This window comes from Enhydra lutris, unplaced genomic scaffold (genome assembly GCF_002288905.1).
Source record: "Enhydra lutris kenyoni isolate GAN:26980312 unplaced genomic scaffold, ASM228890v2 scaffoldscaffold3, whole genome shotgun sequence".
NCBI classification, from domain to species: domain Eukaryota; kingdom Metazoa; phylum Chordata; class Mammalia; order Carnivora; family Mustelidae; genus Enhydra; species Enhydra lutris.
Genome location: NW_019154087.1, coordinates 17,636,228 through 17,656,096, shown reverse-complemented (window position 1 = coordinate 17,656,096; position 19,869 = coordinate 17,636,228). Strand labels below are relative to the sequence as shown.

The following is a 19,869-nucleotide window of genomic DNA, read 5'->3' as shown; positions in this document are numbered from 1 at the left end:
GTCATTCATACTAAAACATGCTTTTACTTTAAAAATCTATGATATGTCTGGTACTACAACCAAAATATATATAGTATATCACATGCTTCCTTTTCCTCAAGTTGGTTACCATGAGGATTCACCTGCATAGAATAACATGAAAATAAGCTAAAGAAAAAAAATAAAAAAAAATTGTGCATTCTCTTAAGCTTACAAACAATGTTTTTTCTACATTTTTTGAAATGCGGAATTTTCTTGGGACTTAAAATGCACCTCTTTTTAAAATTTTTAAAAAATTTTTTTATTTTTAAAGATTTTATTTATTTATTTAACAGACAGAGATCACAAGTAGGCAGAGAGGCAGGCAGAGAGAGAGGAGGAAGCAGGCTCCCTGCTGAGCAGAGAGCCGGATGTGGGGCCTGATCCCAGGACCCTGGGATCACGACCTGAGCTGAAGGCAGAGGCTTTAACCCACTGAGCCACCCAGGTGCCCCACCTTTTTTTTTTAAATTAGTTTTTATTAACATATAATATATTATTTGCCCTAGGGGTACAGGTCTGTGAATTGTCAGGCTTACACATTTCACAGCACTCACCACAGCACATACCCTCCCCAATGTCCATAACCCAACCACCCTCTCCATACTCCCCCTCCCCAGAAACCCTCAGTTTGTTTTATGAGATTAAAGGTCTCTTATGGTTTGTCTCCCTCCTGATCCCATCTTGTTCCATTTTTTCCTTCCCTACCCCCAAACTGCCCACCTTGTTTCTCAAATTCCTCATATGACAGAGATCATATGATAATAGTCTTTCTCTGATTGACTTACTTCGCTCAGCATAATACCCTCTAGTTCTATCCATGTCATGGCAAATGGCAAGATTTCATTTCTTTTGATGGTTGCATAGTATTCCATTGTATATATATATACCACATCTTCTTTATCCATTCTTCTGTTGATGGACATCTAGGTTCTTTCCATAGTTTGGCTATTGTGGACATTGCTGCTATAAACACTCGGGTGCACATGTCCCTTCGGACCACTACATTTGTATCTTTAGGGTAAATACCCAGTAGTGCAACTGATGGGTTGTAGGGCAGCTCTATTCTCAACTTTTTGAGGAACCTCCATGCTGTTTTCCAGAGTTGTTGGACCAGCTTGCATTCCCACCAACAGTGTAGGAGGGTTCCCCTTTCTCTGCATCCTCTCGAACATCTGTGGTTTCCTGACTTGTTAATATTAGCCATTCTGATTGGTGTGAGGTAGTATCTCATTGTTGTTTTGATTTGTATTTCCCTGATGCTGAGTGATGTTGAGCACTTTTTAAAAATCACCTCTTAAAAGTTGTTATTCTAATAGGTATCTTAGCAAAAACAACAGTCATAGTATCATACTGAAGAAGAAATGGGGATTTTATTCCCAATCTGTCTTTCTTTCTCTGGAATCAGATCACTTTTAAACATAAATGATCACAATTTGAAATTTGTGTACTTTCATTTGGATGCTATTGCTTTCACTAACTTGATAATTGGTTTTTCACTCATCGATTTGCTCAACAACTTTCACTGAGGAGGCAGAGAACTGTGGCATTGTGTTTCATGCCTAGGTGGTTTTGAAAACTTATTCAACACCTTTCAAAGCCCAGGCATATTCCTATGGACTTGTAACAGCCTTGCAAAGAAATGTTTATTATCACTGCTTACAAAGAAGACATGGACCTCACAGAGTTAAAGTGACTTGCCCAATATCATTATTATGATTATTATTAAGAATCAGACCCAGGACATAAGCTTGGGTATTCTAATTCAAAAACCAGAATTTTTTTCTACTGTACAAAATCCTACCATCAAGCAGCTTGTGATCTAGCACAGGAGATAAAACACAGAGCTCAAAAACAAGGGAGATTTAAGGTGGTCAATTACATCACTCTTTTATGCACTAAGCCAAGTTACTGATGTTAATTTGTAGCTTGGCTCTGATAATGAGTCTTGTCTTGTTCCTAATATCCTATCATCACCTTCTACCCAGTTCTGACAATCACATCCCTAGCCTATGTCTCTGTTTTGGTGTCCTGCTTCATACCCTGAGTCTTGTGAAGCAAATGGGACTAGATGGGATTAGAGTCCAAACTCTGGAGCATTGATTTCCTCTAAACAGACTTCCTTAGAGTTTAGAGTCACCGACTGTTCTGTATATTATCTAGAATTTGCTTGCTCTTGCATACCCCTTAGTTCAAGCTGTCATCATACATAATTTGAACTCCTGCATTAGCCTACCTGGTCCCCTGCCTTCAGAGTAAGTATCCTTAAGCCACCCTCTGCATTGTTACTTACAACATCATTATATAACATAAACGCCATTATGTCCTTCCCTACTGAAAATTTTTCACTGGGTTCTTGAAACTTCCAGGATAAAAGCCAAATCCTTCAAAAGCACATAAAATCCTTTCCCACCTAATTAACTACCACTCATCCCAGTATACTTTATGCTTTAGCTATATCAAACTTCTTGCTATTCCATAAATAGAAACAGTAGTTTCATGCCTTGGAGATTTTTGCATGTGCTGATCCCTCAGTCTGGCCTTCATCTCCTTGCACATTAGTCAACAAATTCTCATTCACCCACTAGGGAAGCAGAAGCACTACCCCAATCACCAAAATGTTCCCCAGACACAGAATTTCACCTTTCTCTTATGCTCCAGGGCACCTTCCTGCATGCCCTATTAAATGCTCTTACACTCCATGGGAAACAGTTACTGATACAGAAGTTTCAGTATCTTGAGGGGCATGCTTAATTTAAGCATCCCCATTAATTTTTCTGCCCACCTCTGTGACAGCCCTCCTACTTTCTATTAGAACTCAATTCCAAGTTACCATATATTCTTTATCTGTGTCAACTGTGTCCTTATACAGTATACAAAGATGCCTCTGAATCAATTTACAGTACTTATTCTAGGTCCTACCTTCTTGCAGTTTGCATTTAAGAGGAATAAGCTTATTCATATGTCAAAATATGACAAGCCAAATGCCAAGTTTGAAGACTGTAAATTCATTTGGTAGGTGAGGAGAGACTTAATGTAAACAGCGGTATTAAGCTTAGGAGGAATCGTGGACAAGGGTAACAGGTACTACAGAAATAGGATGGGAAGCAAAAAATGAGGTCCTAAATTAAGCTGCCTGTAGAGGAAAGGCTGCCTTGCCACCCACTCCCACTTATTAGCTGGGACAGATTAGAGATAATGATGAACCCTGGGGGCCCTGTTCACACCTTAGATTTAGGAAAACACAAAAAGTCTTTGCATATAAAATGAAAAAAGTAAGCACTTCTTGAGTGCTGTTTGCTGTTGTTGTTCAGAGGAAAAGCAATTAGAAGTGAAGGGCATTTTAAAAATGATCTAACCTCAATACACTGAAAGTCAGAAAAAAAGAGGCTTGGGGAGAGGTTATATTTTGGGAGATTACATGAAAAAAAAAATGGGTCAGTACTGGGAAATGGCAAAAACAGAGTCATAAAAAAAGAAACAGTGAATAAAATAATCCAACAGGATAAATACTGAAACAAAACACAAGCCTGGTTAGAAATGCTCTAATTTAGAGTTAATTTCTTTCTTAATTGTAAAGAAACAGACATTTCACCAAAAAGAAATTTCAAAATTATCAAAATTTTACAGCAGAAACTAGCAGTGTGAAGAAATAGAAGATAATTAAGATGAACACACACACACACACACATATGCTATAATATTTTTAAACTTTAATTTGCTAACTACGAAGTATGTGGAAATATTCTGTATTTCCCGAGTCCCTACTATTTACACAGCAGTTTTTGGCATCAAGTAAGGTTCTCTGTGAACAATTTTCTCTCAAAAAGTCCTCTTTTAACAATGCAAACCTCCCGGGGCGCCTGGGTGGCTCAGTGGGTTAAAATAATGCAAACCTTCCTTATTAATTCTTAGTACAAGGATCCATTTTCTCACTCATGTTTTAAGAAGTCTACACATTACTGCTCTCCTATTAATATTTTCTCTTAAATTATTTCTAGATTATATACCTTCTGATGTCAATAAAATGAAATGCTTATAAAGGTCTAATGTCTTCATTTAAGTCAGGCTGTTGTTAGAAGGAATATTTCTGTTTTACTTTGGCTGGGAAGTGGGTTATGATGAGCCAGAAGAGAATGAGCAACATAAAGTAGAAAGAAGCCCTACTCACCAAACCACGCCTGCTGGTCTCCTTGAACTTCTATGGCTAAGCCAAAGTCTGCCAGTTTCACAGCTGCTCCTTTGGATTTGCTAGCTAAAAGCAAATTCTCAGGCTTTATTTAGAAAGAAAAAAAAAGAGACTGAAGTGAGAACCTATTTTAAGTGACTACTCAAAACTAACAACATTTTGTAAGATTAGGGGGGGTAAAAAGTCATGCACTGTCCTCTCTCCCGGAGACTGTCATTCCTAAATCCCAGGGAAAATATGGTTAGAAAAATGCTTAAAAATTATCATGTGTGCAGGTTTCAGACAGATGCATAAATGTACTAGAGAGATACTAGGCAGAAAAGAGAATATAGTTGGGGAGAGATCAAATGAATGGAAGCACCTGTCTTGACCTGCTCACATGCTTCCAAGGGCTGCTGAGGTCCGGACTTGGCCATGGACATTGACTTAGAAGCCTAATAGAGTACAGACATTTTCAGCAGAAGGAAACTTGGCAAAATGATAACAAGAGTTGGACCAATCTACAGACATTTGGCAAATGAAACTGTGCAAATTAAATCCTAGTTGACTTCAAGAGTTTGGACCCAAATGTAGTCATTTGATTCCTCAATGTTTCCAAACAATTTCTGTACAAATTTTGGAGTCTTATTCTGAATTACATATTAAATTGCTGTCTTTAAGAATCTGTTTATTCTTAAAGGCAGAAAGAGTATACTATTTGCCAAATGTTAGAGTTAGCATTTTTTTCCCTTATAAGCCAGTTTTTTAAAACATAATTTAGATGTCTACAAAGTGTGATTCAAAGCATTCCTTATATATTTGTTCTCGTACCATGAAATACTATAACAAAGATACATTTTCATTTTCTTGGCTATTAATCATTACTCAAGGACTGATAACTCGGTGTTGGAATAAGGCTGTGTTTATACCACTGTTTCCCAACCAGGGCATCGAGACACACAGGAACTTTGAAAATAGGCATGAGGTTAAAGTCTTGAATTTCCCCCAACCACCTTTGTGGACTATGGGAATTGAAGAGAGAAGACAGTCAAGGAAAGGAGGCTGATTAATACATACACTGAAGTCTACCATCGCTAAGTATCTGGATGAACATACAGCTGGACTGGTACATCCACATTTGGAAGATTAGTTCAACATCTTACCTTGGGCTAAAACCTACCAAATTTAGAGGTGTGCCTCGGACTGAAAGAAGCTGGGAAACAATGGAGTTTACAAGTGCCAAAACAATTGTCTGGAAATCCAAATATTCAGGTCATTCAAATTGATTCTGTTTATGTGTTGGCAAACTAATTCAATATTTTTTTTCATGAAATGGCTACTTTTTTCTTACTGAATTAGGCAATTCTGTTGGCTGTTTTGACCTTGTATAAACACAGCCTAAACCAATATTTAATTTATTAATTAAGCCAGCCATGCAAATTAGCAAAGACTCATAACCAGAACTTGAAAAAATTAGGTTTAGTCTATAAGAAATAAGAGTGTAGGCAAGTAAGTTTTAATCAAGTACCAGACTTCTTCAGGCTATTGCTGTTCACTGCCATCAGATTCATCACTATTATGACAATAGGTAACTGTAAGGAAAACTTTGTAATTTCTTAGGGCTGATAGGGCTTTTTAAATCACCTCAACACTAAATACATGATAATTTAATTTGGACACTGGGATGAAGATGTCTCAAGAATATGAAAGATGTCCATGCTGAAATAACCTTTCGTGAAAAACCTAACATCCAAAATGGGGACTCTGGTTATCTATTAATGTAGTACAGCACCTAACCATATCACATTATTAATATTTGACATTTTATTTTCACAACTAAAATTTATGGCCTACTACATTCATGCATTTTCTAATTTAATCACAAAGTGATTTCCAGCTATTAATTTATTAAATAAATGACTTTGAAAAACCATATCGAACTATAAGCAATAGTTTAATTCTTTGTAACATTTACATTCAAAAGCAGTGAGATGTCAGAGATCTCTGCTAAGATACATCTGTCCTAATTTGTCAACCATAGACTCATTCAAGGAAAGAGTTTCAATTACTTTAGAAATCACAGTCATTTCAGATCTTTTAATGAAGTAGTACTGAAGTTTGCTGAGCAAATGTCAGTGCCATCAGTAAATAAACTTTTAAAATATTTAATGTGCTTTTATTCTTACCAGTAGATCAAAAAGTTCTGGGCAGTGCTATGTGCATTATTACGCCCTTAAACACCAAGTATCTGCCAATTCAGAAGAAATGGAACATCTTAGAGTTTTATCATACACGGCCTCTGAATGACTGGGGCAAATATTCATGCCTAGAGATGACCTAGAAGACCTCGCTATAGGGCCTTGTGAGTCATCCAGGGAAATAATTAATCCATCTGGACCGGTGTTTTACCTTATACCCATTAAGACTGTTCAGCTGCAGTTATGTACAGGAAAAGGCAGGGCTCTTTCAAGGTTACTGTGGAGATTTAAAAATTAATAGAACTAAAATGGCTTCATGTTTATACATATCTTTTAAGCAAACCTAAAACACAGAATTATGGAATGCAAACTGAAAAATAAAGGTGCTTACTGACTTTACTAAAGGATTAGTTTATAAAATATTTCATCACAAGATTGCTTCTAATGGCCAGCTTCAATGAAACATTAGAAATAGCATACAAATGTGATTTATATACAATTCTTTGGAATATATTCAAAATCTGAATAATCCTGTTATCACATTCTGACATTTATATGGCATACAACTTAAATACGTGTTGTACTACAAAAGTTCACTGGCAAGTAGGTTAGTTCAAATTCTGAACACCTACAGAAAAGAAGATAATTTATGACTGTAATTCACAAAAGCTGAAATGGTAGACTCTTTCAGCTAATTAGTGGCTGCTTCCTTAAAAGGACTACCACCATTATCTGCTACTATTCAGCAATTTGATTTTCTAAAGCAAATGAGAAAGGTGAAATCAGAAACACAGGTCTTCCAATGTATAGCTGAACATGAGAGAAATGGGGAACATGATGATCTAGAAAAAAGATGCAGAGCTAGGTCTATGTCCTAGGACTAACTGTTATTAACTGTGTGGACATGGGTAACTCATAGACTATTGGAGCTAATTAGTTCTTTCATCTCTCAAATGAGCATTATAAGGATATTTCTCATAACAGTATATACAAAATTATAAAATCTCACTGGATTTTATCATCAGAGCTGTGTCCTCTGTATGGAGCAATATACACATTGGTGATTAGCTGTTACACTCCAGTGCTGCTGGCCATGTCAATGTGAAGGACCCTGAGTATTTGCAGCGAATGTTCATAACTTGGGGGATGTCTATATTCCTAAATTTAATGCAATCTATTATGCTAATCTTTATATATTGAGATTATCTCTAAATTCCTATAATGCAATCACTTTTTAGGTTGGGTTTTAAATAGATTCTATTGATGTTCTCACACACAGGTTCCTTCCCCACCCAATTGCTTCCTAATGATGCAGGATTTTCCATGACATCTGGTCTTAGTGTCAACAACCATTTATAGCATATCAGCTGTAATGAGCAGCAACTGTTGGCAAGTTTTGTTCTGTGCTTCCATATGGATGCAACAGCAACTTCTTTCATTGTGATTTGAGATTTTCTTGAATCTGTCCAAGTATCTCAAACTACCTAGGCAGGTTGCTGGTATCACTTTTAGGACTGGAAATGACTTAAGAGATAAAATAATTCAAACCCTTCAGTCTCTAAATGAGGTAGGATCTGTGCACATATGTGATTATCTAGCCAACAAAACTCAGATATTAGGAATTTTTATGTGTAGTGAAATCATGCATGTTTTATTTTTTATAGCTTTTTAATGAATATCATAAACAGTTATTAGTTTTATCATTCTATATTATTTAATCTTTTCATTTCTGTAGATACTTGTTTTTAAGAATTGAAATGATCTTTTTAGATTTCTTTCCTCTACTGGACAGTATCAATTATTTCAACACAAAGTTAAGCATTCTGTGCTTTGGTGTGTTTTCAGTCACTTTTCCTTTGCCACAGAAGGTGTGAACAACACTCCTGGAGATAAACTAAGTGAAAGTGCATGAATTGGAAAGCTTGAATATCAAGCTCACTCATGCACATGGCAGTTCTTTTGTGCACATGGTACAAGTGACTTTTGCTTTTATTTTTATATGGAATGGATACTTGAATTTATGTACCTAAGCACACGGAGTTCTCAGCTGATGCCATGTGTTGAAAGTCTGTGGTTACAAAGTACTATTTTCATCATCAAGCATACATGAGCAAGTTCCTAAGAATCATCTGTTTTCCTTTCCTGTTTTCTTATTTACTTCTACATTATTAGCAGATACTATCAGCACATAATTCTACACTATTAGCAAATACTTCTCTGAAAGAAGCAGACCAGTGGGACTGTGCCAGTTACCTACTGTTTCTCCATGGCCTGACACACATCTGTCAGGTTCAACAAAGAAACACAAGAATGACCGATGAATTATGGAATTTATCACTTACACAGTTTGTATCTAAAACACCTAGACATACTTTATACACAAATGATAAGTTCTTTAAACTTTTATCTGAGTATACTTCTGAGAAAGAGGAACAATTGCAATTTTATAATTATTCAAAATGTATCTACTACTAAAGAGGATTTACTGAATACATGTCATATTCCCCCAGAAAATTAATTTCTCTCCTTTCTGGTCTTTAATTTTATTTCTATATTTAATTTAGATTTAAAATCCCCTCCCCCATCTCCAAAATTATTATCCTCATTAAAATCTATTCTCTCTCTCTCTCTGCCCTTTCCCTCTCTTTCCTTTCTTCTTCCTCTCTCTCATATCCATCCCCTGATCTGATGATTTTTCCATTAAATAATATTGTTTTTTCAGGAGGTAGGCTAAGAAAAAAAGCACCATTTTCTGCTGAGACAATTCACAGATGTTGATGTGTTGCTAAAAGATTGTTTTATGTATGAAGCCTTCTATCCAGATGCTGTTCATGAAGTTTGGTAACCATCTCTGATGTACCTTGAACCGAAGAAATCTTACTATTCTGTGTGAAATATACTTATATGATAAAGCAGAGCTATAAAACGGTCTCCTTTGACTTACTTCTGTTCCCTGATTCGCAGAAACTATATTCTTCAGACTGTTAAATGACAGAACACATCTCTCCATTTCTTGTGACCTCAAGAGTTGTCACTTGTTACTACCAGTTTTTGTTTGACCTATCTCCTTTTTTCTGGGAGGAATAGCACTGATACATATTTTAAAATGATCTTTAATTCGTGGCCTGTATGTTCTAGCCATACAAGGTTTGTTTTGATTTTGCTCTATAATTTGTGCCCACCAACTCTGATAGTAACCTCAATAGGTGCTTAAGAAATGTTTGATGAACATTTAATCCTCTCTTTTTATACCTAAATTTTCAATTATCAGCTCACAAACACTCAAGACTAAGTTACAGTAATCTACTCTTTATAAACAATCTATTTTTAGGCACTCCAGACTGATTGTCTTGATGTGGCCTAAATCAAATGTGCCAAATGCATTTCATTCTTCTCTGTGTCTCATTTTCCAAAGGCTGTGACCAACGCCACCTTACTAATTTGCTAAATAAGAATTTTTTTCTTTGGACGTCTATTAACAAATTATGTTGTGCACCCCCCCAACTCCACACTGTATCTTAAACATAACTTAAACATATTCCTTATTTCTAATAATACAGATCTTATACAGCTTTGGAAGATCCATAAGCAGGATCACTTTAATCATTTGATTTACTAAACTTAGACCCATTTCCCAATTCTTCATGTTGCTGGCAAAATTACTTTCCATCATTGTTTGACTTATTATTTGGCCTTTCTAAAGTTTTTGATTTATCCAACTAATGAACTGAGACGTGGTAGCAATTAAGTATGCAGACCCTGGAACCAAAATGCTTGGGCACAATTCACAATTTGCTAGCTGAGCAACCATGAATAAGTTCTCTCACTCATGGTTGTTAAATCTCTCCTTATGCAACATGGGGAAGATCAAAGTGCCTTCCTCATAAAGCTGTTGTTAAGATTCGTATGATAACACAGTACAGGGTACATGGTAACTGCTGGATAAATGGTAGCTATTATCATTTTTATTACTAACGTCCCGCCTTGATCCAAATCCTCCCAAAGACGAGAGTTATATTCCTGAACTACAGTACTATAATTATGTCACCACTACACTCCTTAATACTGCTTGGATCTGACAGTGGATTCACCTTAGATGAAAGGTCTACATATCCACTGGATACTGCCTGGTTGTGATTGATGGGCTTCCTTTATGCTAATATCCCACCACATGGAGCCTTCTCCTATTGCTTGTTTCTGGGACATCGTCCAATTTTCTGCTGTGCCTCAGCCTTGTCTCTAAGTTCTTAGAATTTTCCATCTGGTGGGTTCCACCGTCTAATAAGCTCCCAAGAGTGGCAGTTATTCAAATAATGATCTTAACAATATCACTGTATTAAAGAGTGATACTTGCCCTCTTTATTCAATATTAATTAACATACACAAAAATCTATTTTATTCAGTGATGCCTTTTATATTATAAATGTGCTTTTGATTGAATTTCATTCATTCCAAAATTGAAAGCATATGCCACAAGTATTTACTAGGTATTAAGTCCTATATTAGATACCATGGAGTAAAACAGTATTCTAGGTAGGTACAGTACAGTAATAAAGCTTTAATAATGAAGAACATAACATTTCCTGTGGTATTCTCTCAGTGATATGGACAAATTAAAGTGTGCACCAAACATATGTATTCTATATGAACTAACATATAAGTCAGGGTAGGGAAATAAAATATATGACCTAAGATTAATAAGGGCAAATTTTTGTTTAAAGCTTGGTAATAAGAAATTTTACCAATATTTTCATTTTAATATACTGGCAAATATGCTTTCACAAGCTATATACTTATCAGATAAAGTATATGTGTGGGTATAAAACACATAAAACAAAGGCAAGGATTTAGCACATTCAGGGTGTGTGTAAAATACCTCTAATATACTCTTAGTGTGTTATGAAATGGCCTACTGAAACATGTACCAAAAACTAGACTCAACTGAAGTCTGTACTTGTCAGCAATTTGACAGAAACCAAAAGAATTACGAAAATTATAACTAGCTCTATAAAAAGTTCACCCCTGTTCTCTCCTAAAATCAGGATAAAAATGGAGAACAAAAACACTTTTATCCCTTGCAAGAAATCTGATGGGTGATTCAGCAGGTTATTTCTTTTGGTAGTTAGCCTCCCTAAAAGTCACCTGCCTCAGTTTTTAATTAGTCGATTTAGCTCATATATCAGAAAATAGACCTTCTTCTCAGTCCACATCCTAGCCCACTGCTATCTCTGATTAAAGTTCCAGTCTTTGAAGAGCTCAGCTGAGTTTGAACACTTACAGAAGTCTAATATCATAACCCCACAAGATATATTTTAAAGGTCATGTAAGAGAATTCACATTTTTTATCCTTGGTTTTTAGAGTATACTTCTAATTATTTAACATAGAGTAAAATGTTTCAAATGACAATTTTATTAAATAGAGTATGTAATAAATATGCATGCCCATATATATTCACTTACAAAGGGAAGTAGTACTGTGAGTTCTGAGAAGTAACAAAAAGGGGCTCTCTCTCTCTACATGGCTGTAAAGAATTCTTGAGGTGATTGCCAAAGACATGAATTTTTAAAGGAACATATTGTTTTCCCTTAATCATGATGAGTACATTTGGTAAAGTGTTAGCAGATGTACACAGTCTTATCTTGGCTCTCCAAAAAAAAAAAAAAAAGCCATTAACCATATCTTTGCTTTTGACATTTAAAGCTCTAAGACTCAAACTGAAATCAAAGGAAAATTCCAGAAACCTAAGGCAATGCTTTGCTTACAAACCACATCTTCAAATAACTTATTACGGATCCTCAGAGATATATTCTTTTAGAGCATACTAAATGAATGGAAACTACAGATTTATCATTATTAGAGAAGTCTGCACATGAGAAACCAGCCCAGGTCTTCCCACTGAACACATACAGCTGAAGACATTGCAACCTTTGTGGCACCTTTGTATATTAATGCCTGAATATGGATGAAGCTTGAAACAAAGAATGACAACTATATAGTACTCACATTTGCTACTTTGCCCACCCAGTGGTTTCATTTAAATTTTTAGGCCTTCACTATATCTCTGAAATTCCATGAGTGAAACTAGACTCTGAGAGAAGGGGACAGAAAAATGAATGAAAGAGTAGTCTCCTTCTGAACTATTTAATTTCTAAATGATCTAAACATTTCTCATCCTCAAAGGTATCAGAAACTGAGTGGAGTCTTAAAAATATTAGTCCATATATATGTTATATAAATATTATTTTATAACAAAATTTGTTTTACTTTCTTCCTTTCTGTTTTAAAAGGCACTGGTATCTTGCTACCTAGGAATGTAAATAAACAAAGAACCAGGAAGTCTCAATGCCCTCAGAATTCCTGGGACTACTATTAAGGAAAAGAGACTTCAGAGCCCCAAATGGAGGTTCTTTAATGCCAAAAACCTATTAATAACTTTGTCTCTATTCTCTTTATAATTTCCATAACTATTTACATGATATTAGGTATACACAGTATGACTCTGAAATAGTATGTTTGATCAATGTCCACAGAACAGGTTTAGAATGAAGAGGAGATCATCAGTCTTACGCAAAGTCACATTAAATGCTATATTCTTAGGAGGAAGGAAATACAGCACCCTATTTATTGATAATGGTAGGACATTATTCCTCTGGATGAAATGGAATTTATGTAAATCTCAAGTGTGGATGAGGGAGATGAAATAAGGCTGTGGTGAGGGAAAGTGTTTTCGTAATGTGTTGGAATGAGTCCACACAACTTTCTTGCTCATATTTTTGCCTTTACAGGCATAATTGCAGCTGAACAGTCATTAGGAATTGTGTGGTGGTTTATCTTCTCCAACAGCATTACTCACCTTCAGGTCCCGATGGACTACGCCCATCTGATGGCAGTGTAGCACAGCCTCCAGGATCTGCTGAATGCAATGACTGCATGCAAACACCAGGGGGCGTGTGTTAGTTCCAAGCTTACACTCACTGTCTGTACACCCTCAGAGAGACCGGGTTAAAGTGCAAAACCAGCAGACAACTGGGGTTGTGTTTTACCACCTTCAGTATTGTAAACATATTGCTCAAGTAGAGTGACTACTACCTCAGAGCAATCAGGATCTTGCCAGATGTGCACGAAAATGTGGATCCACTTGATCTAGAAAAAAGCCATCTTAAAAATATTTAATTCAGTAGCTCATTTCCTAGTTATGAATTCTTATAGGAAAAGAACTGGAATGCAAATAAAATTTTTATAGCTGTTGTGGTCCACCTCCACCCCACATAAAAAACTGTTTCCCCATTCCCTCCCATTTTTCTAGTATCATTCCAAATCTGTCACGTTAGCGGTCAAGGCACTATTAAGGTTAAATTAGGATAAGTAATGAATTTTTGATAAATCATTAACTTCTTGTGCTTTAATTTAGCTGGCAATTATTATCTCTTGCCTGAGGGTTCATCAGACTCAAATGGAGCAATGTGTAACCAGTTGTTTTGCTACAGCAACCCATGGTCTCAGAACAGAAGTGGTGTTTAAATCTACAGGCGGACATACATCACAGGCCACGTTTATCTCCAGGCAAATGCTGGACATTTCAGGAAAGCTTGCCCCCAAATCGCCTCTGGTAGTTTACTGCTTGGAAAGTTGACAGGTTGTTTTCTTAATATTGTCCTTCCCTTTTTGCTATGATGTATATTTAGCCTGTAGATGAGCAAACTGAAAGAGGCATCATGCATTATCATTTCATCATGTAGTCATTTTAGGGAAAAAGTGGGAAAGGCAAGGGAACCATTTTAAATACCCACCCTCTGCCCTTTCCCCAGATAAAACAAAACAAAACAAAACAAAAAAACCTCCTTTGATTCAGATTTATGGACTCCATATACTGACCTTCAGGTCCCTGTGAACTATGCCATTTAGGTGACAATGATTTACACTTTCTAGAATCTGCTGTATACAATGACTGTAAAGATACAAGGGCAGAATGGAAGGGAGAACATTTTAAAGGTACATAATCACATTGAATACAAAATAAAATGAAAGTTAAAACGAAACAAACAAACAAACAAAAATTATATTTTCTCACATCTTTTTTAGCTTTACACTGTAATTTAATAATGCTGAATAAAGCTAATTCTGGTTCTAACAAAAATGACATCCAACATAGAGTTTGTGACGTGTTCAGACAAAACAATTTGAGCTGTGTTTTTTTTCCCATTGAAAATGTACAGATTAAATCACTTGTATATAGAAGTAAAAATTCTTATACTCAAGGAGAAAAATTTATAAATATTCCCATAATGTTCTGGGAAAATTCTTCAGCAATATAAAATTAATGGGTATTTCTCATACACATCTAAACTGTTTAAAATCTGAGGTCACAATTAAACATAGGTGTTGAAACAAGAGGGTACACACAGATGAAGTGGCAGGTGAAACAAGGGTTAAAAAAAATGGAGGGACACATTTATCATTTTGACTTAGAAATGGTGCTTCTTGAAGAATACAGTAAGAGGAAAACTAATGCAAGTCTCCAATAACAGAGGGGAATTTCAAGTAAACCCATGACATAAAATAAACCCCTCTTCAGGACAGGCATACTCTGGAGAAGGAGTAGGCACTTATGGAAAAAAAATTTTTTTAAATCCCCTGGAACACTGGTAATTGTCAGATATATTTCCATATACTCAGTGAAGGAAAACTTTCCTTACTACTATGTCAAAAAGCACAATTTATACTATTCTTATTAAAGGCTCACTGATGTCAGACAGCTAATTAAATTAGAGGGGATAAATCATTGATTGACACCTGTAAGGTCCCATGAGCTGTCAGCTGACATAAAATAATATAGATCACACTGACACATTTGGTATAAATTTACATTTGTGCAACTCAAATGCATGTTATGTACTGAGCTACATTCATTAGCAAACATTTTAATAAGGACATTTTCAACTATTTAATGTACAAAATAATATTACTTGAAAGTAAATTCTTGAATTATAAAAAGTAATCACCATCTGATTTTTTACAATGTGAATGTAAAAAACCGATCAAGGTTATGATTATCCAGCCCTAACTCTTTATAGAGTCCCACCAAAAGAGCTAGCTAAACCTTGGTTGGTTTTTGATAACAGAGCTTATTTGAGTGTTGGTAATTATTTTTTAAATACTGTGACTTTTTTCTCCTTCACTTTGTACTACATTTTAGAAATATTTCACTTTCTCTTCTCAAACCACAGATATAAGTCATTAGGCTTAATGAATAATGCAAAATAAAGTACATAATAATTCATATTAAATAAACTTCGTCATTTTTTACTGGTGAGAAGGGATTCAATTCTTCAGCTCCTGAGGACTAGTAGGGAAAGACTTCTTCTTTATGTTTGTTCTTGGGAAGAGAATGTTCCTTCTGCTTCATTTTGTCTGAGACCTATCCTAAAAAATACTCACTTCTAGTGAATTTGAAAACCTAATATAAACATGCATATAAAATGATCCAACCTATAGGGTCTCCCCTATTATCTATAGGGCTCTTCAACAGTGAAAAAAGTTTCTATTTTAATTTCAAACAATACTTTTCAAACACAATGACCTGTTTAACATAACTTCAAAAAACAAAATTAAATGTAACACCCTAACTTATTAACTACCTTGATTAAAATTATTACTCTCTCAGGGCAAGTGGGCAAATAGCTACTCACAAGGCTACTCTGAAGCTCCTTTTCAGGGCCCTAACATGGGAACTGGGGTGAACTGAGCAAGTGATGATTCACTCATGATAGTATAAATGAAACAGAAGTTTCTATTTGACTTTGACAATAAAAATTCCATTAAAAATTAGACTGTACTCATGTACAGATAAGATTCACAGAATGTCATAAACTGGCATAAAACCAAGAAGATTAATTAGAGATTTGCAAGTGAGCCTGTGTGTGCATATGCTATTTTGAAGGGATGGGGAGGGAACCTGCTATCAGCTGACTATCTGCTGAGTGCAGGCTACAGTGGGATTAGCAAGCTTTAGGAAGCTCTGAAAGAATTAGAGAATGGGGGCAGACAGTAAGTAACTAATTTTCACAACATCTCATTTACATTGTTAATAATGAGTCAATAGCTCAAGGCCAGATCTTTCAAATTAAGTACCAACTACTGAATATGTATAAAGAAATGCCAAGGAAAACTAACATGAAAAAGTCTAACTAATGTCTAGGCAAGTAAATCAATGTCACTTCACTCCAAAAATGTTGGCTTTGTGTAGCCTAGGAAGTTTCAAATGAGAGAAAATGTATAGCCATTGTTAACCTCTGTAAAGATGATGCCAGTTAACAAGGCTAGAAAATCCTTTGAATCCTCTGAAATATCTGAATAAATATTTTTCATATGAGGTTTCCAAAAGCCATCCTGGAATTTCCAAAGAGTTAAACAGCTAATAATGCTTTAAGGAGACCACTGGATTTTTGTAGTCTGTTTCTTTTTATGGTCTCTGATTAAACATGGGCTATTCAGTGGAGCTTTCTGTGATAATGGAAATGTTCTATATCTGCTATGTCCAATTGGTAGCCACTAGTCATTTATGGCCACTCAGCATTCAAAACATAGCTAGTACAACTGAGAAGCTAAATTTTTTATTTAATTGTAATTAACTGAAATTGAAACAGCCATGTGTTACTAATGGCTGCCATAATGGGCAGCTCAGGACCTAGAGACCAGAAAATCTGAATTTTTGGTCTCTTAACTTCACTAAAAAAGTAAATTTCTTTAGCAGAAATCTTTCCAGGTAGAGTACAGATTTTATTATTTATTTTTAAAAAGACTAACTGTAGAGGCTATTTTAGACCAGATTCTAGTTTTGTTTTCCCCAAACAATTATCCTGGAAATCCTTAAGAGAGAGAAACAGCAATTAAGAGGGACTCATCATGAGAAGTTGTCCAAGATGGTATTATAAGAGTCTCATAAATACTAAGGGTTATGATGCATTTTTAAAGAGATATACTGAACAAATGTCATTTGAATGTTAAGTCTTGTATCTTGCCCCTGGGGCAAGTCACTTACCTGGCATCGGCTTCACTGTAATACTCTCTTGCCACGATGTCTTCAAACAGTTCACCTCCAGTAACTCTGTAAAGACAAACAAGATACTGACATTAGAAAAGAAAACAAAAATATGCATCAATGGAATTATACCGTATTCATGTAGATTTTTGTTTTCAGATTACTTTGAAAATTACCAAAACAAGGTGTTGTAAAACATTACAAGACTTAACAGTTCTCATAACAATTTACATTGATCTAAACATGTCCTCTTTTCTACATGTCTTTCTATTGCTAGATCCTGAGGACACAATTTTCTGTATGACATAAATATATTCAGTGATATCTCTTACACAAAATAATCTCTATGAAACTCTTCATTTAAATTCTCTAAATATTAACTAAGATCTGATGAAGTGCGTGAAACAATTTAGAAACATTTTCTGAACAATAAGAGAAGATGATCACTATCAAGCCTGCAGAGTATGTGTTTGTAGGTTTTATCTCTCTGGAAGGGCTTATTTTTTAAAATGCAATAAACATGCCTTTATGGGCTAGACGTGGCCTTTCAAAATACATACCACTTTTGGGCTGAGTGCTACCTAGACTTTCTTTGTTAAGCACACCAATTTTCTTTATGCTCCATGCATTTGCCAGTGAACACAGACCTAGGGCTTTTGGAAATGTCCCTAGAAGGCAGCACTGATCCCTTGCCAACTAAGAAGCCACGTCTATTCTCCATCTTTAAGTGAAGACTTTCCCACAACTCAGCAACTGGATTTAGTTACTCTACAAAGTACATTCAAACCAGGGATTTCAAGGCTCTCTACATAAGTAGATATAACTACCTTTGGGATCCATTTCTGCTGTTCTGGGGCTAGAATTCCCCAACCAGTAATTCTCTGGCTTAAGGTCCTCCTCACCCCAATACATGTTTTTAACATAATTTTTTTGGCAAAATTAAAAAAATATGGACGTGTACCAAGCCCTTATCTCTCAACACCAATTCCACTCTCCAGAATAAACTAATTTTAACTATTCATATCCCTTTAACTTTCTGTGTATCTTTAAACACACTGCTCCCTTGCAAACACACCAAAAACAAACCAACAAACAAAAAACCACATATTTTTTTCTCACATTTTTCCACAAAAGTGAAATCATGCTAATTGTATTTTCATTTCACATTAGGTCATGGGCACCATTTCATGTCAGAACATTTTCTTTATTTAAAATAAGAAATAAAGAGATAGACATTTATGTATACGAGGACAGGGCAAACTGCCTTCCACAATGGTTGCCTGTTGCGAAGGTGCCCGGTTTTTTCCAGTTTAAAAAAAAGTTAGAAAAGTTACTGCATGTTAATATTTCTTGATTTTTAGTGAAGTGAACCATTTTCTCATGCATTTATCAGCCATTTTTTTCCTCTTTTATGATATGGCTTGATTTTAAAAGGAAATTTCAGCTTTGGAGCTTAACCTTGTGATAGCTAACATTTGCTTACTATGTGCTACACAGTGTACTATTATATTAACGCAAAAATCCTTGCAATTATTGTCTGAGTTTTACCACTAACTCAGTTTACTGACAAGAACATGGACATATAAAGAGTGACTTGCCCAAGACTTCAGCGGCACAGGTGGGACATGAATTTCACAGCCCCTGCTCTCAATCCACACACAGTGTAACCATTCCAATTACACTGTCAGTCTTCTCAGAAGTTTAGAAGGCATTGGTCATTTGAAAAAGTACTGGACGGGGGCGCCTGGGTGACTCAGTTGTTAAGCATCTGCCTTTGGCTCAGGTCATGGTCTTCGGGTCCTAGGGTTCTGGATTAAGCCCCGCCCTGGGCTCCCTGCTCAGTGGAAAGCCTGCCTCCCCCTCTCCCACTCTCTCTGCTTGTGTTCCCTCTCTTGCTGTGTCTCTTTCTCTGTCAAATATATTTATTTGTAAATAAATAAAATCTTTAAAAATAAGAAAAGAAAAAGTACTGGGTGAAGGTATAAAGCTTGGTGAATGTTCATTATGGAATGGGAGACAAAATTACTCTTAAGATAGCTTTTCAAAAAACTTTTCATTTGCTTTAGTAAGTTCTAAATCATCAAATAATAATGTTCCAGAGATGACCAGTTATTATTTTCTTCTGTATTTTCCTTTCCTAAAGGAAAAGAGGCAATACTAAAAACTTAATGTGTCTGAAAGTTTATGCAACTTTGACTCTTCTTCATGGTATTCTGGATATTTATAAAACCTATAAGACTTGAGTCATTATTTTCATTCTTTACATTTAGGGGCACCTGGGTGGCTCAGTGGGTTAAGCCTCTGCCTTCCGCTCGGGTCATGATCCCAGGGTCCTGGGATTGAGCCCAGCATCAGTTTCTCTACTCAGCGGGGAGCCTGCTTCCTCCTTTCTCTGCCTGCCTCTCTGCCTACTTGTGATCTCTCTGTCAAATAAATAAATAAA

The 19,869-nt window shown here is 35.7% G+C and overlaps 1 protein-coding gene across 15 annotated transcripts in view; it reads right to left on the bottom strand.

Moving 5' to 3' along the window:
- The window catches only part of LOC111153485 (calcium/calmodulin dependent protein kinase II delta), a 326,696-nt gene that overhangs the window by 73,481 nt on the left and 233,346 nt on the right, over positions 1 to 19,869 (bottom strand). For 10 of the 15 annotated variants that reach the window (XM_022512565.1, XM_022512533.1, XM_022512557.1 and 7 more), the window contains exons 5-7: positions 17,427 to 17,492; positions 14,261 to 14,333; positions 4,190 to 4,292 (exon numbers count right to left, since the gene is read on the bottom strand). In XM_022512565.1, the coding sequence (XP_022368273.1) occupies positions 4,190 to 4,292; positions 14,261 to 14,333; positions 17,427 to 17,492 (242 nt within the window). Of the gene's footprint in view, positions 1 to 4,189; positions 4,293 to 13,238; positions 13,312 to 14,260; positions 14,334 to 17,426; positions 17,493 to 19,869 lie in introns of all 15 variants that reach the window. The other 5 variants (XM_022512551.1, XM_022512542.1, XM_022512609.1 and 2 more) reach the window with 1 other exon arrangement.